At 57.7% G+C, this 16,973-nt stretch overlaps 2 protein-coding genes across 6 annotated transcripts in view; both read left to right on the top strand.

Annotated features, from left to right (window-relative positions):
• Window positions 1-1,190: 1,190 nt before the first annotated feature.
• Window positions 1,191-9,536, top strand: TMEM145 (transmembrane protein 145). 5 transcript variants are annotated; one of them, XM_058529416.1, is made up of 15 exons: window positions 1,191-1,310; window positions 2,059-2,133; window positions 2,250-2,327; window positions 2,410-2,496; window positions 2,593-2,694; window positions 2,794-2,878; window positions 2,991-3,062; window positions 3,179-3,247; window positions 3,645-3,725; window positions 3,807-3,885; window positions 4,026-4,119; window positions 4,850-5,022; window positions 5,870-5,990; window positions 8,026-8,232; window positions 8,721-9,249. In XM_058529416.1, exons 1-15 carry the CDS (start codon window positions 1,191-1,193, stop codon window positions 8,967-8,969), a joined length of 1,692 nt encoding a protein of 563 aa, XP_058385399.1. In that variant the 3' UTR covers window positions 8,970-9,249. The 5 variants fall into 5 exon arrangements, with proteins under 5 accessions (XP_058385399.1, XP_058385400.1, XP_058385398.1 ...); XM_058529417.1 differs by having other exon boundaries at window positions 2,593-2,878; window positions 9,192-9,536; XM_058529415.1 differs by having other exon boundaries at window positions 2,593-2,878.
• A 564-nt stretch (window positions 9,537-10,100) lies between these two features.
• The window catches only part of MEGF8 (multiple EGF like domains 8), a 39,697-nt gene continuing 32,824 nt past the window's right edge, over window positions 10,101-16,973 (top strand). Inside the window, exons 1-3 of the mRNA XM_058529412.1 lie at window positions 10,101-10,899; window positions 15,875-16,038; window positions 16,235-16,441. Of these exons, the coding sequence (XP_058385395.1) occupies window positions 10,713-10,899; window positions 15,875-16,038; window positions 16,235-16,441 (558 nt within the window). The 5' untranslated portion in view covers window positions 10,101-10,712. The remainder of the gene's footprint in view (window positions 10,900-15,874; window positions 16,039-16,234; window positions 16,442-16,973) is intronic.

Raw genomic sequence — 16,973 nt, 5'->3', positions numbered from 1 at the left:
TAATTGCCTTCTGTTACAAATCAAACAGCTTGCCTTTAAAAAAAAGATTGCATTTCTGGCTTCTCTCAGAAAAGAAAAAAAGGAAAGAAAAAGAAAAGGAACTGGCAGCAGACCTACTATCCCTCCTGGCAACAACTGGCTCAAGCCAAGTAGCAGAGGCCGCTATCTCGTGGGGCCCACATTCTCCCTTGAAGGTGTTTCACAGGGTTATGTTTCCTGCTTCGCCCCTTGGCTTAGAAAGTTTTTTAAATGGTATTTTGAGGAGCGGCAACTTTTCTGCAATGAAAGGGGAAGGATGAAGCTAGATATGTTTGTTGGAATCTTATCAGGAAAATCAAGCTGAGGGGCTTGGACTTGACCCTATAAGGCCCTTCCAGGGTTACCCGCTGCCCACTGGGTAACCATAAGGTCAGTGCCAGTGTGGAGGGGACTGGACTGAGAGATCACCTGGCTATGGTTTGGCTGAGGTCTTATGGGGGGAAGTGGCAACGCTGGTATTGAACCCAGGCAACTGATTTCAGAGTCTGCTCATGGGCTTGTCACCACACCACCTCTCTGCCTCACAGCAACCCAGTTTCACACCCTGGTAAGCAGTGACAGGACAGGGTCAGGTAGCAGAGTGTAGTGGTTGTGGCTGAGGGCTCTCTGCCACCCCTGTGTTATGTGACCCAGAACAAGTGGTTTGCCCTCTCCGTGTCTCCATGGGCACTTCACAGAGTGCAAGGGATCTGGAATGCTAGCAACTAGAGTGGACCCAGCTGGGGATGGCTGGTGCGGGGCCGGGGATAAGCAATCAAAGAGGAGTTTGGGGACTAAGTTGGGGGAGGTCAGGACAGAGCTGGGGTCTGGGGATTGTGGGCTGTCCCAGAGACGGCAGTCTGGAGGAGGCACACCTTGGGGCAATGTGAGTTCAGTTAGGATGGGGGGAGCCAGAGGTATCAGCGAGACTCCCAGAGGGGAGGACTGGGGCTGGGGTGGAGTAGAGAGGATGGGAAAGGGGCGTCTCCTCCCACCGTGATTGGGAAGGGGCCAGGCCGGGCTATCCCGAGGAGGGGGTGGGGAGCGCGGAGCCCGGCGGCTCCTTTAATCGGGGGCGCGCGCCGGCCGGCCCGCGCGCTCTCGCCGCCGTCGCCGGGCCGGAGCGGGAGCCGGAGCGGAGCCGGGGCCGGGGCCGGGCCGGAGCGGGCGGAATGGAGCCCCCGCGCGCGCCCGCTCTGCGCCGCCTGCTGCCGCCGCTGCTGCTCCTGCTGCTGCCACTGCCCCCCCGCGCCCGGGCCAAGTACGTGCGGGGCAACCTCAGCTCCAAGGAGGTGAGCGCGCCAGGCCCTCCCTTGCCACCCGCCGGGCCCCCGGGGGACAAGAAAGAGTGGAGGGAGGAGGATGCCGCCGCGCCCCCTGCCGCCCCTCCCGGACGGAACCTGGGAGCCGTGGGCGCGTGGGGCCGGGGGCGATGGGGGACTGGGTCGGGGTTGGGGCTGAGGGGGGCCATGGGGTCGAGACTAGACTCAGGGGGTTGTTGTAGGAGGGACATTGAGGTCAGAGCTTGGGCAGAGAGTAGGGCTGGGCTGGGAGAGTAGGAGTTTGAGGTGGGGGTGGGCAGACGCCGAGGTGGTGCTGAAGGGACAGCACTTTTCACTCTGCCGAGAGCCTGGAGTTCACACTCCTGCTCAGGACCAGGAGAGAGCCGTATGGAATATTCCCCAGCACGGATGGTCTCTGGGACCACCGTGGGGGCATGTGTGTGGATAACTCGTGGGATGCCGGTAGGATGGTGTCCGCGATGAAGGTGGCGGGGATCTGACCCTCAGGGTCTGTCTCAGGGTGCCAGACAAATGGGAGAAGCGTTTGAGGGCAGGAGAGGAAACTTGGGGGGCATCTGAGGCAGGAATCCTGGACCCAAGGTGAAGGGATCATGGAAGAATTTTGGAGATGACTTCGTCTCCTTATGCTTCTTGGGAAACCGGATACCCGAGGGTAGGGAAGAAAAATTGGGGGTCTGTGGAGTCGAGGAGAGTTCTCAAAGGAGTAGGAAGAGGGTTAACTGGGCCCCTTTTCCAGGACTGGGTGTTCCTGACGAGATTTTGCTTCCTCTCGGATTATGGCCGACTGGACTTCCGTTTCCGATACCCTGAGGTGAGCCTTCACCAGCCATTCCCCATGCTGAGGCAGGGTACTCCCTTGCCCTCCCAAGGCAAGGGCTGCCCCAGCTCCCGGCGCTCCCCCAAACCCTGAAATCTCTGGGTCTGCAGGCCAAGTGCTGTCAGAACATCCTCCTCTATTTTGACGACCTATCCCAGTGGCCAGCCGTGTACAAGGCAGGGGACAAGGTGAAGGCTGTGAGGAGGGTGTATGGGAGGGGGGAGAAGGTCAAGGCTGCCCAGAGAGTGACCATGTCCCTGCCTTCCCCAGGACTGCCTGGCCAAGGAGTCAGTGATCAGGCCGGAGAACAACCAGGTCATCAACCTCACCACCCAGTATGCCTGGTCAGGCTGTCAGGTATGGGCCCAGCCTGGGGGAGTGGGCAGGTGCTGAAGGTCAAAGGCCTAGGGGTGGCCTTTGAGGAGCATCAGCCTTTTTCTGGCTCTTCCCCAGGTGGTGTCAGAGGAGGGAACCCGCTACCTGAGCTGCTCCAGCGGCCGCAGCTTCCGCTCAGTGCGTGAAAGGTGGTGGTACATCGCACTCAGCAAGTGTGGGGTAAGGGGCTGGGCTGGCCACCCGGACCTTCTCCTCCTTGCCTTCCTGCTGACCCCCTACCTGCCCAGAGACCCCCTTAGGCCTCCACACTCCCCACAGGGAGATGGGCTGCAGCTGGAGTATGAGATGGTCCTCACCAATGGCAAGTCCTTCTGGACGCGGCATTTCTCAGCCGATGAGTTTGGTGAGCATATGGGGACCCAGAAGCCAGGATCTTTGTGGGAGCCCAGAGCTACATGCCTGCTGAGGGACACCCAGCCTAACTGAACCGTTTCCTCCCTCTACCAAATCGGCAGGGATCCTGGAGACAGATGTGACTTTCCTCCTCATCTTCATCCTCATCTTCTTCCTCTCCTGTTACTTTGGATGTGAGTCCAGCACATGGTGGGGTGGGGGTGGTTAGGAGATATGAGGGCGCAGGGTTGGGGGACATGAGCTGCTTCCCCTTCCTGTCTTTGAACAACCTTCCCTATCCGCCTTCTAGATTTGCTGAAAGGTCGTCAGTTGCTCCACACGACTTATAAAATGTTCATGGCCGCAGCAGGAGTGGAGGGTGAGGTTTAGAATATCCCAACTTTTGAGTCCTTTGAGGAGGGACCTGAGGCCCAGATACTTGGGTCCTGGGAGAGGAGGGGCTGGGGCCTGGACTCCTGGGTCTGAGCGAGGCGGGGATGGGGGTCCAGACCTCTGGGTCTGAGGGAGGTGGGGCTGGGGGCCCAGACCCCGGGTCTGAAGGAGGTGGGGCTGGGGGCCCGGACTCCTGGGTCTGAGGGAGGAGGGGCTGGGGGCCTGGACTCCAGAGTCTCCTAGGAGGTCAGTGGGAGTAAAGGGTCTAGAACCCTGATGGGGATGAAGGAGGGGTTCTGGCAATCTGGATCATAGTGCTAGGGAACAGTGATGCCCCAAAGCCGGTTTCTGTCCTTTCTTCTCTCTGCCCATCCTCCCCTCAGTCCTGAGCCTCCTGTTTTTCTGCATCTACTGGGGCCAGTATGCCACTGATGGCATTGGCAACGAGAGTCTGAAGATCTTGGGTGAGAATGAGGTGGGCCAGGGAGGGCGCCCAGGCTCCTCTCCGAGCTGCATCTGAGCCGCTCTCTCCTCCCTTCTCTCAGCCAAGCTGCTCTTCTCCTCCAGCTTCCTCATCTTCCTGCTGATGCTCATCCTTCTGGGGAAGGGATTCACGGTGACACGGTGCCCGGGCTGGGGTGGGAGGGAGTGCTGGTGGGTGCCTGGGCTAGGGAGCGGGGCAGGAGGGTGGGTCTGGGGGGTGGCTGCCCCCTCCTCCCTGACAGCCCCCACCCCTGCTGTCTCCTCTCATGGCCTGCCGCCAGGGGCCGCATCAGCCATTCGGGCTCTGTGAAGTTGTCTGTCTACATGACCTTGTACACTCTTACCCACGTGGTGCTGCTCATCTATGAGGCTGAGGTGTGTCCTGCCCTCCACTGCCCAGGCCCTGCCCCACCTTCCCCACACTTCAAAGCTTTTGGTGGCCCCCTCCACCTGTCTGCTAGCCCTGCCCCACATCCGCTTGTCCTGGCTCTCTCTCCCACTCTGCGATTTTCCGCCTTCCCATCTGTCTAAGTGCATTCCTCCCCTCTTCACCATCTCTGAGCAGTTTCCTTCCTCCTCTCTCTGCCTCTCACTGTCTGTCACATTTGTGCTCAATGTCATGACTAAGAATTCAGAGGTCACACATACTTGGGTTCCACTCTGGCTCTCCCACTTCCCAGCTGGCTGGCCTTGGGTGATGGCCCCCATCTCTGGGTTTCTTTCCCCTTCTGTAAAATTAGGAGGGTCTTACCTACCCCAGGGGGCCCTGTAAGGCTTTATATCACCTGTGGCTTTGGCCAAAAGGTTCCCTCTTAGCCTCAGTTTCCCCCTCTGTCAAGTGAGGTGAGAATAAGACCTAGCTCATTGATTGCCAGTGGAAAAGCTCACACATGGTTGTTTAGCCACGTGTTGGGCCCATGGTAGTGGATGTATTCTCTTCCTTTCTTTTTCACCCTCTCTCTCTACCTCTATATGCTTCTGTCTCCATCCCTTGCTCTCCTGCTGCTTGTGTCCTGACCAAGTCCCTCTGGCCCCTGGGTGCCCAGGGGTGGGGTCTGGAGGGCAGGAGGCCAGGGCTATGACGAACCCTCTCCCTTGGGTCCAGTTCTTTGACCCGGGCCAGGTACTGTACACGTATGAGTCACCGGCGGGCTACGGGCTCATCGGGCTGCAGGTGGCAGCTTACGTGTGGTTCTGCTATGCTGTGCTCATCTCCTTGCGTCACTTCCCGGAGAAGCAGCCCTTTTACGTGCCCTTCTTTGCTGCCTACACCCTCTGGTGAGACGTGCTGAGCCCCAACCTGTCCCTGTCTCCCAGGGCTCCCCAGAAATGTCTGTCCCCAACTCACACCCTCCTCAGTGAGGCAGATGGGCTTTCAAATCAGGCAGCTGTCACCAGAGTCTGTCACTCACTTTGTGACCTGGAAAAAATTACTTTCCCAAAGTAAAAGAGAGTGCCTCAGGTTGCTTACCTATAGAGAAAGGCTGTCAAGAGTCTCTTACAGAGGGTTATCTTGAGCATGCACAGGGTAATATATGAGGGCTTTGTGTCAGTAAATGTTCAATAAAAGCTAGTTGTAATTTTTATTGTTCAACATAACACAGCAGTAAAGGAGGCGGATTCTAAGCCAGGCTGCCTGGGTTCAGATCCCAGTTCTAAAGCTTGTAAACTGTTGTGACCTCACACAAGTCAATTAACTTCTCTCTGCCTCAGTTTCCTCACCTGTTTGATGGGGATTGAAATTGTACCTGCCTCAGAGTTACTGTGAGAGTTAAATGAGCTTATATATGTGAAATGCTTAGAAACAGGTCTGGCATGCAGTAAGTCCTTAATTTTTATTATCATATGTTAATTCATTCATCAAACATCTATTGATTTCCTATCAGGTGCCAGGATTTGGGGTGGGGTGGAACTGAGTAACTTCAACCTAGTCTTTGCGCTCCAGAATTTCCCAGGCCAGTGGGATTCTTGCCCTCGTTTAATCTCTGGCTTTTGAAGGTCACACTGGCTTCTCTCCTTTGGGACCTGCCTGGGGCCTGTGTTTGTGCATGGCAGAGGAGTTGGGGCTACGGGGTGAGGTGGAGGGCAGGGGCAGTGTCTCTAGCCACTCAATACCTCCCCTTAGGTTCTTTGCAGTTCCTGTCATGGCCCTGATCGCCAACTTTGGGATCCCCAAGTGGGCCCGGGAGAAGATTGTTAACGGCATCCAGCTGGGGATCCATTTGTATGCCCATGGCGTGTTCCTGGTGAGGATGGGCATCCAGGTGGGGGTGGGAAACCAATGGGCAGAGGATGCATGAGACTCCTCAGCCGTGATCTGCCTGAACCTTCTGTTCTGAGCTCTTGATCTATTTCCTTTACTTCATCCCTTCTATCATTCAACAGACACTTATTAAGAGAGCCTGCTGGTTTCCTGCAGGCTACTCTACTGTGTCCCCCGGAGTCCACCCTTTCCAATTCCTCTCCCCCACCTTGTGTCCTGGCCTCTTCCCTCAACCCCACCCTCTTTCTTTGTCCCCCTCTCTATTCCCATTCCTGACCCTGTGTCCTCAGACTCTCACATTTTCCTTCTGTATCCCCACTGCCTTCCCCAAGCCCTTCGATCTCTACTCCACCCTTCCCCCACACATTCTCCCATCTCTGCCACTCCATCAGAGGCCATTGTCTGGGAAGAAGCCTGAGGTGGGCCAGGCTGGGGCTCCAGGGGGCCTAGATCTGATGGGCATCAGGAGGACCAGCACCAAACCTCTTCTCCCTGGTTTACACCCTATCTGGCCTTCTGGGTGACAGTTCTTATTTTCATTCCTTCATCCATACATTAACCATTCAGTGGGTACCTGTCTTGAACCAGCCTCTGTCATGCTCGGAACACCCCTATGCATTTATTCCTGCCTTCTTGTTTGATTGTCAGAGCAGCCCCAGGATAGGGGATGGATAACAGTCATTGAACCCACTGTACAGACAGGGGAAGCTAATGCCCAGAGAGGGGAGGGGACCTGCCAGGGCTCCATGGCCTTTGGTGGCAGGGTAGGGACTTTGAATCCAGTCCTTTTCCAGCAGACCACAAGATCTGGCATAAGAGTAAGCCAGACAGGGAAATAGGCATCGCTGAGGGCCCCAGCTCCTGACCCCAGGGGTCCACCATGTGCATTGAGGGAGGGGGCCAGGTCCTCCATCTTCTACCCCAGAGTTTGACTTAGGTACAGACTCACCTTCCAGGGACAGTCCATCTTGAGGCTATGCAGGAAGTCAGAAAGAGACAGACAGAAGAGAAACACTGAGAACCCACAATGTGCCGGGCTCTGCACCAGCAGTTTTCATATCCACCCTCTCTCTCCTCATCTTTCCAAGTAGGCACTGCAATCCCTTTTCCCCAGTGAGGCTCAGGCAGTTTAATCAATGCGCCCCAGATCCCACACTCAGTGAGCTGTGGGGCGGGGAGGTGGAGTGCAGGCTCAGAACACCAAACGCAGTGCCCTTTCTGCAATATTTCACCTTCAGCCAGCCTCCTTCCTAAAAATGCTCATGTTAGCTCAGCACAGCTCCACCTCTGGCATTTCACTGCTGATTGGTTTCAGCTACTTGTTCGATTATTTGGCACAACCTTAGAGGGGCCATGCTGGGCTCCCATGTGCAGTGCTAGAGTCACACCCAATCCCTGCCCTCATGGCCTACCAGACTAATTGGGGAGACATCTCTACATTCAACCAATATTTATTAAAAGCCTATACATGCCAGACACATTCTAGAAGGTCTTGGGGATTCCAAAGGGAACAGAACAGTCAAGTTCCTGCCATTATGGAGCTAACATTCTAGAGTCTATCAGTTGCCGTCCAACTGAACTTTCTGTGTTTATGAAAATGTTCTATAATCTGTGCTGTCCAATAGGGTAGCTACTAACCACGTGTGGCTATTGAGCACTTAAATGTGGTGAGTGTGACTGAGAAACAAAAATTTTAGTTTAATTTTGATTGATTTAAATTTAAATAGCCACATATGGCTAATAGCGATCATACTGTTCAGTGAAGGACAGTGAAGGAAGCTTAGCCAGTCAGTGATAACTCAGTGATCAGGGCTCTGATGGAGGAAGCATCAGCAGAGTAATGAGTTGTGATGGAGCAAAAAGGTCAGAGCTCAGTGCGCTGTGAGAACCTTAAGGAGGAGCCTAGTCCAGTTGAAGAGTTTCAGGGAAGCGTGGGGGATGTCAAGTGAAGGAGAATCCCTAGGACCCTCTGAGGCCTGGACAGTGCTTCTCCAACCTGTACCTGCCCATCGCCCCAGATCATGACACGCCCATCGGCCGCCAACAAGAACTTCCCGTACCACGTGCGCACGTCGCAGATCGCCTCAGCCGGGGTCCCGGGCCCGGGACGGAGCCAATCCTCGGACAAGGCCTTCCCGGAGCACGTCTATGGGAATGTGACGTTCATCAGCGACTCGGTGCCCAACTTCACGGAGCTCTTCTCCATCCCCCCGCCCGCCTCCTCCGTAAGCCCCGCGCCCCCGGCGCCCGAGGAGCTGCTGGCGCCGCCCCTGGAGTACCTGACCCCGCTCCCCGCCCCACCGCCGCCCCCCGCGCCCAGGCGCCTGAGCCCACCCCCTGCCTTTCGCACGCTCCGCGCCCCAACGCCGCGCCGCGAGTGTCCCCCAGCGCCCGCGCCCACCCTGCCGGACTGGGTCCTGGCGCTGTTGCGCACACCTCCGCAGACGCCACGCGCCGTGCCCCCTCCGCCGGCCTTCCGCGGCTGTCCCCCACCTCCCCGGCCGCCGCCGGAGTTTGCCCGGCGCGCCCCGACGCCGCCCCTTGAGTACCTGGCCCCACTGCCCAGGCGCCCCGCCACCCGCTCCTTCCCTGACTGACACATGCGCCCACACCTGGGGAGGGGGGATTCTCCGGGGGGAGGGGGACGGGCCTTCGGGGCCGCATCTGCCCCCCGTGGGTCCCGGACGGCCTCTGACCCTGACCCCCCTCCCAGGCCGGGAAGCAGGTGGAGGAGACGGCGGTGGCGGCGGCGGTGGCCCCGAGGGGCCGCGTGGTGACCATGGCCGATCCGGGCGCGGCCTCCCCGCCCCCTCCCGCTCGGTTCCCCAAGGCGGCCGACCCGAGCTGGGATGGCCCGACGCCGCCCTACCAGCCGCTCGTGCCCCAGACGGCGGCGCCGCACACCGGCTTCACCGAATACTTCAGCATGCACACGGCCGGGGGCACCGCACCCCCGGTCTGAGCACCCCTGCCCGCCCCTGTCCCATCGGCCGCGCGCCGGGCCCCGGCCGGGCTCCGGACCCCCGCTCTATCCCGGCCCCAGGGCTCGGTCATTCCAGGCCTTCCCGACCCTCCCCACCCCGCGCGCCCAGGTAGGGGTGCGTAGTGTCCCGCTCCCGCCCCTTCCCCCGACTCTTGTGCCAAACGGTCCCGCGGGAGCCGCTCTCCCCGTCCCCTCCCTCAGCCCCTGCCCCGAGCGGCGCCGGATTCTGGGCTCCCGCTGTTCCGTGACCTCCGGCCCCCTGGCCCCCTCCGAGACCTCTGACCCGCCGGACCCCGGAACACCAGTGATGATCGCCGGGACCCTGCCTGTGACTCCAGGACACCGTGGCCCCGAGCCGCTGCTCCCGGGACGGATACTGTGATGCTGGTCTCGACGCTGAAACCTTCCCTTGGATCTCTGTGACTTCGGACCTGTGCTTTGTCCACCCCCACCTCCATCCCAGGGGCCCTCCCTCAGGTCCCTGGCAGAAAGACTTTTTTCCCCTTCTTGCCAAAATAAAGAGGATTCGTTGAGTTTTTATCTAAAGATGGCCTCTTTTACATCTTGATGGTGCTCAGAGGTGGGGCTGAGCAAGAACCGTTCCAGGCCCGGGATCTCAGTGTGTCCATCTGTGAAATGGCATTTTTGGGAGGGGCCTGCATATCCTGACCTTTCATTGACCCAGAATCTGGTAGCAATGAAGATATAAATCATCTAGCACAGCCCTCTTACTGCAGAGCTCCTTTATTTTTACCTTCACTTTCCCAGTCAGAGCTAGAGGCGCCCTCTAGTGGCACATGCTTTGCTCAGCCACCTGCACCCCGAGTTTGGGTTAGGACATTAGCACTGCGCATGTGTAATTTCTTGCGTAGCAGGCCGAGGAGGTCACTGCTGCGCATGCGTCTGGGCACAAATGGGCGGGGAAGTTTCCGGAAACCTCTCCTTGTGGAGGGGTGGGGCTGGGTGCTCCGCAGTCCTCCCAGGGCCGCTCTGACCTGCGGCTCCGCGGCTTCTCGCCTCCTCCGCGTCCTCCCTCCCATAGCGGCTGCTCGGTCCCCGCCCCCTCGTCCTCCCAGCGGGTCTTCCCGGGCCACTCTGGCCCGAGCGTCCCCTCGTCTCTCTGATCTGGCCCATCCGGCCCAGGAGGGAGGCGCGAGTGGGTGAACGAGGGAGTGCGTTTATGGGGTCCAGGCACGAGCCCCTGAAGACAGGCTCCGCCCCCGGCACCCGCTCGCGCCCCGCCCCCGGCTGGAGGGTTCTCTCCTGGACCGTCCGGGCCTGCCCTGGCCCTACCCGCACCCTCTACGGAGGCCCCCGCCCGGCTGTGGAGCCCTTCGCCCACTGGGGACCCACCCGTCTATAAGGTCCGTTTCGGCCTGCAGCGGCCCGCTTCTGTAACTGCTGGACACCGTTTATGGGGTCAGCCAGCCTATGGGGGCCGGTGTCTGTAAGGGACTCCCACGATCCCTAGGGGTCGATTCCGTCCGTAACGACCCCGTTTACAGGGCCTTCCATGGACCTATAAGGCCCAGCCTTTGGCTTCCAGAGCTGGTCAACAGCGGCGGTTCCCTTCGCGGGGACTGCGACTCCTGGACCTCCCTGGTCTACAAGGCCATGTCGCGTCTATAGAGGTCGCATTTGCAGGGCCTCGCGCCGGGTGAAGGGTCCTTTCCGGGGCTTTACGGCCCGTCCCATCTGTAAGGGTCCGTGCGGGAGGCTGCGATGGCTCTGGGCCGGGCTCTGGTCGCGGCGCTGGCTCTATCTTTGGCCGTGCTCGGGCCGCTGTCCCCTGGGGCCCGGGCGGGGGACTGCAAGGGGCAGCGGCAAGTGCTGCGAGAGGCGCCAGGCTTCGTGACGGATGGTGCGGGCAACTACAGCGTCAATGGCAATTGCGAGTGGCTCATCGAGGGTGAGTGGGGCCGCGTGGGTCACATACCCACTAATGCGCTAATTCATTCATTTGTGCACTGTTCATCCACTCACCACATTCTCAGAGCCCAGTTCTGGTCCAGGTCCTTTGCTCCAAATTGCAGCCAACCTGGGCCCTGCCCTAGAAGGCCTTGAAGTCTGGTGGGGGATTTACACCCAGACCCAGATGATCAATTACAAGCCAGGAGCATCAGTGAGGGGTATTCTGAGTAATTGTTAGAAACTCAGGCTGGGGCCCAACCACCTGGCTTCGAATTTGGGTTCCACTTCTTACTAGCTTTGTGCATTTGGGCAGGTGGCTTCCTTTCTCTGAGATCCAGCTTCCTCTCCCTGCAAGTGGGGCTAATAATAGTACCCACCATAGAATGGTTGAGATTAAATGAGAACAGGTATTTAACATGCCGGGCACATAGTAAATGCTCACCAAATGATATTAGGATTATTACTGTTGTTATTTTTAAAGTACTTCAATAGAAGCATTTTTTTTCAGTCATTTATGTGCCAGACAGTATATTTGCCACTGAGACATAGGAGAGACCAAGACAGTCCCGGCAATCTCTCATGACTTGGGGCTTGGAATCCAGTGGAGGAGACAAACACATTAATAGTGACAGCCCGGAGTGGTTGAGACTGGGATGGAGGAAGCCCATGGGCCTGGGGGAGCCCAGAGGAGGTGCCTGACCTGGGAGAGAGGGAGAGCAGAGAGGGCTTCCTAGAGGAGATATCTGAGCTGAGATCTAAAAGACCCATAGGAATTAGCCAGGAGGAGGAGGAAGAGCATTCCAGGAAGAGGGAACAGCCTGTGCAAAGACACCAGCCCTACCCTCATGGGCTCCCAGTCCAGTGGGGGAGACAAACCCACCCTCAGGGAGTGGGAAGCCCAGAGAAGAGGTCTGACTTATCCTGGGCTACAGCTGAGACGAGAGGCATGTAGGAGGGAGCAAAAGGGCATTCCAGGCAAGGAGAATAGCCTGTGGAAGCAGGAGGGTATGATGCTTCTGAGGAACTAGAAGTCCAGTGTGCTAGAACACAGAATACAAGAAGACAGTGAGCCTGACGCTGGAGGGTTGGGAGGAGCCAGAGGGTATAGAACCTGTGATTTTGAGCTGTGTCCTGAAGGCAGTAGGGAAGAGGAAGAGGAGTCTAAAGGCAGTGGCTGGGGAAGTGCAGGAAGGCCTCCCTTGGCAGCGGATGGAGGAGCTGGCCACCAAGGGGAGATGGGAGTCCCCCAGAGGAGGCCCTGGGCAAAGGCCAGAGGTGTGACAGGGCCTGGATCATGCAGGGCTTCCCTTGCAGGCTTCAGAGCTTGGTCTTTGACCAGGAGCACTGGGGAGTTATGGAGGAGTTTTGAGCAGAAGAAGGGCATGAACTGATTTATGTGTTAGAAGATCTCTATGGCTGTTGTGTGGGGTATGGATGAAGCATGTTTCTTGGGGATGAGTGTGTCTGTCCCCAGCTTGGGGGCCATTCCTGTCTGGAGGTAAGAACAGAATGGGAGGTATGTATATGTGTTGAGGGCATAAGTCACTCTCTGGCCTTGAGAGCCTCAGCCTGATTGGGGATGTCAGGGCTGGACACATTCATTCAGCCCCTAGTGTGCTCAGGGCTGAGACAGAAGGAGGTGCAGGGGTTGGGTAGATGGGCCGAGGGGAGTGAGAGAACTCTACTGGGGGTTACAGAGGAAGAGCCACTGGAGCAGGGTTCTGAAGCATGCCTAGGAGTTTACTAGGTGAGAAAAGGGAACAGCCTCTGAAGACAAAAGAGAGGCTGGTATGTCTCAGGAGCCATGTCTAGGTTTGTTTGGTCTAGCTGAACTGTTGGCTAAGGCGTAAGGAGGGCGCCAGAAGCAGGGGAAGAAGGGCCTTGAATATCACCCTGAGCGTCTTGGCTTTCCTCTTGGGGTTGATGGGGAGCCACAGGAGGATTTTGAGCAGGAGTGGGGCATCACTCTCAGGCTGCATGGGGGGCGGACTGGAGACTTGGCATGTTGGTCTTGCAGGAGAGGATGAGTTCTGAACTGGGGCAGGGACTAAGGAGGTGGAGAGACGTGCAGAGCACAGAGAGATGTTTGTGAAGCTTCATCAGTGAGACTTGGGGACCATCTGGCTGGACGTTGGGGTGGGGAGGAGTCTGGGAGACTTCCAGACCTCCCTTTTTTTTTTTTTTGGTGGGCAAGATTCGCCTTGAGCTAACATCTGTTGACAATCTTCTTCTCTTTGCTTGAGGAAAATTGGCCCTGGGCTAACATCTGTGCCAATCTTCCTCTATTTTGTGTGTCGGTCGCTGCCACAGTATGGCTGCCAACGAGTGGTGCAGGTCTGCGCCCGGGAAACTGAACCCTGGGCTGCCGAAGCAGAGCACGCTAAACTTAACCGCTAAGCCGCAGGGCCGGCTCCCTAAGCCGCAGGGCCGGCTCCCACACCCCCTTGATCTCCCATCCTTCCCAGTGCCTGTCACCTTTGAGAACCAACATGTTCCCCCTTATATTAAAAAATATGCAACTTAACTTTTGTACCACATTCACACTTTATTGTACCCAGTCCTCATAACATCCTCGTGAATAAGAGGTATCCTACTTTTGAATAGCAGGTGGTTTTGGGATTAGATCTCTGTGTGGGATTCCATGGGGGTTGGGTGGAAACAGGAGACCTTGAACTTAGGGAGGAACTTGGGGAAGGCAGATGGTGAGCTGGCCTCTGGCAGGCTCTTGACAAAGATGTACTTGTTGTGATCCGGGAACAGAGCTTTATAGTTTGGTTGAGCTGGTGAGATTCTGGGAGGTCTGGTTGCCTGGTCTGGCTGAATGGTTCTGCATTCCCCAGACCATGGCTCGGGTCTATATGTGATGCTCTCAGGGACTCTGGTTAGAGCCTGAGGGAGAGCTGCCAACTTCAGTAGTCTTTCTTTTGTGCATTTCTTCATCCCTTCACCTAGCATGTCCGGAGCCCTTGCTCAGTGCCAGGCCCTGTGCTAGGGAATGCTGGGGAGGGACCCCAAGATGAGTTAGACCCAGGCCCAGCGCTGTGGGCCTTCTAGGCTGCAGAAGAGACAGGCCTGGACACAGATGGTCCTGGCCCAGAGGAATGAAGGTTACAATGGGAAGTGAGAACCCCAAAGAGGGGCACCTAACCCAGCCAGGAGGCAGCAGGGAAGGCTTCCTGGAGGAGGTTGGGAAGTTTGCTGGCGAGAAGGGAGAATGTGCTCCAGATAGAGGGAGAAGCTTGTGCAAAGACCCAGCTCCTGATAGAGCTGAAGGCAGTGGAGTGATGTGAGACAAGCTGAGAATTTAAATGCTAGGTTAGGGAGCTGGACTTTCTCCTGTGGGTTGTGGGGAGCCCAGGGGCAGAGGAGGGCCAGGACCAGATGTCGAGTTGGAAAGATCCTTCAGGAACCCATGTCAGGGCAAGACAAGAGGCTGGGAGGCCAGGAAGGAGGCTGGATCAGTGGTCCTGGTGAAAGAGGAGGATGCCTGGGCTGTCATGTTAGAGTCATCATCTCATTGGATCTTCACACCAGCCTTGGTGGGTGGGGAGAATTATCCCCATTTTACATCAAGGATACTGAGGCTCAGAGAGCCCATGGAACTGGCCCAAGATCACACAGCTCGTGAGTGGTGGATGAGCGTGCTGAGGGGCATGGGAGAAGGGTCTGGCCCAGGGTCCTCCAGCAGGTCAGGGGCAGAGCTGGAACCCAGGTTTCCTAGTTCCCTTAGCCTGGAAGACTTCCCTGAGCCCCTAGTGTGAGATGTGGGATAAGAGAACCTTCTGGAATCAGGACCTGGCAGAGAGCAAGAATAGTGACAGTGCTGGCAGTAGTGGCACTTAGGAAGTGCTAGGCCCCATTAAGCACTTTCCGTGCATTATCGCCTCTTGTGGGCACAGTCAGATGTCAGCTGGGGCTGCAGTCATCTGAACGCTCACCTGGCTGGACGTCCAAGAAGGCTCCCTCCCAGGGCTGCCAGCTGTCTGTCCGCTGGAAGCTCAGCTGGGGTTGTCAGCTGGGACCCCTACACGTGGCCCCTCCATGTGGCTTTGGCTTTACACAGCATGACAGCTGTGTTCTGCGAAGGAGCATTCTATGAGGCCCAGGTCAAAGCTGCAAGGCTTCCTCTGATTCAGCCTTGGAAGTCCCAGAACGTCACTCCTGCTGTGCTGTCTTGGTCACACTGGTCTCTGAGACTCTTCCCAGATACAGGGGCAGGGATCAGCCCTCACCTCTCGATGGGAGGAGTGGCTAAGAAGTTTGAATCCACCTCAGTACCATTATATCCCCACTTGAAAGCTAAAGAAACAGATCCAGAGAGGGTAGATGACTTGCCCAAGGTCACACAGCTAGTAGCTACTAAGTAGCAGAGCCAAGATTTCAGCCCGGGCAGTCTGGCTCAGAGTCTGTGCCCTTAGCCACTACAATAAACATAAATGAGACCCTGGGTGGGGGCAGAGGGGAGCCGTGATACTTCAAGGTTCAGCTTTTGTCCAGGGGGAAGAAACGACTCTTCCTTCAGAGCTCTGTTTGGCCTGGAACAGAGACCCTCACAGAGGCCCTTTCCGTCTGGGAGTATGCCTCTCTGCCAGGACCTGGACCCGGACCCTCAGGCCTGAGCGTGTCTAAGGCTCAGGCATGAACGGGAACGACTCTGTGTGGCCAGTGGGCTGGGGTTCCTCTCTCTGCACTTCAGTTTTCCTGTCTGAATTGTGGGGGTGTTCAGCCTGATCTCAGGAGTCCTTTCTGGGGCTCATACTGTAATTCCTTCTCGGAGCTCCTGTCCTTCTTGCTGTCACACCTCTGACCTCCCTGGGCTATGAGACCAGGAGCCCCTCGAAGGCACGGCCCAGGTCTGACTCATCTTTGGGCCCCCAGCACCTGGAGAGGGCTTGATGTTTGTGGGTGGGCTGCGTGGAGGCCTGGGGAGAGGGTCCACATTTGAGCCAGGCCCCTGTGTTCTCACCACCCAGCCCCGAGCCCCCAGCACCGGATCCTGCTGGACTTCCTTTTCTTGGACACGGAATGCACGTACGACTACCTGTTCGTGTATGATGGTGACTCCCCCCGTGGGCACCTGCTTGCCAGTCTGAGTGGGAGCACCCGGCCTCCACCCATCGAGGCTTCCTCAGGCAAGGTTGGTGGGGACAGGCTGTGAGGCTGTGGCTGGAGGATCTAGGTGGAGTGTGGGGGACAGAGGACAGTGGGAGGGACTTGGCATCAGACTGAAGGACACAAAGAAAGGAGGAGGGGACCCCTGGGGTGGAGTAGGGGCAGGCACGGACCACCCTCCCAGTCCAGTCCCTGGAGTCCTGCCTGCCGTGTCCCTGCAGATGCTGCTGCACCTCTTCAGCGATGCCAACTACAACCTGCTGGGCTTCAACGCCTCGTTCCGCTTTTCCCTGTGCCCGGGCGGCTGCCGCAGCCATGGGCAGTGCCAGCCCCCGGGGGTGTGTGCCTGCGAACCAGGCTGGGGGGGCCCTGACTGCGGCCTGCAGGAGTGCCCCGCCTTCTGTGGCAGCCATGGCACCTGCGCCTCGGTGAGCCTGTCCCCAGCTGTGTTCCCCTGGGGCCCTGATCTGTGACCACACCCACCGCTCCCATCTCCTAGATCTGTCTGCCCCAGTCTGAAACTCCCCCTGCCACCCCATCCTTTCCCATGATACCACCCCCACCAGGGACCCTGCTCTCACCCACAATATTCCCCTCTCCTTCAGGATCCTACCCCAACCTGTTACTCCAACCCCACCTCCCCTTCGCCTGGGGCTACTCCTCTGCCTGAGCCCTCTCCTGTCCTCATCTATAACCCACCTCTCACCTGTGAACCCAGCCTCCTTCCTCTTGCCAGGCCCGACTCCGTCCTTTCCCATGCAGCTACTCTGTCTGGCCTTGGGCCCCCCCACCATGACTTCTGACTTTCCACTGCTGACCTTGGGCCTAAGCCATGCACATTCTGCTTGGGGTATGGATCACGCCTGGTGCCCTCCCTGCCTTGACCTCTCAGATCTGAGCTCTTCCAGCCCCGGCAGACGTTGACCTCACTGACCGTCTTTGCTCTCCAACCTGTTGTCT

This window comes from Diceros bicornis, chromosome 34 (genome assembly GCF_020826845.1).
Source record: "Diceros bicornis minor isolate mBicDic1 chromosome 34, mDicBic1.mat.cur, whole genome shotgun sequence".
Lineage (NCBI taxonomy): Eukaryota > Metazoa > Chordata > Mammalia > Perissodactyla > Rhinocerotidae > Diceros > Diceros bicornis.
Note: the sequence above shows the minus strand (reverse complement) of the source record. Positions and strands in the feature narration are given on the sequence as shown.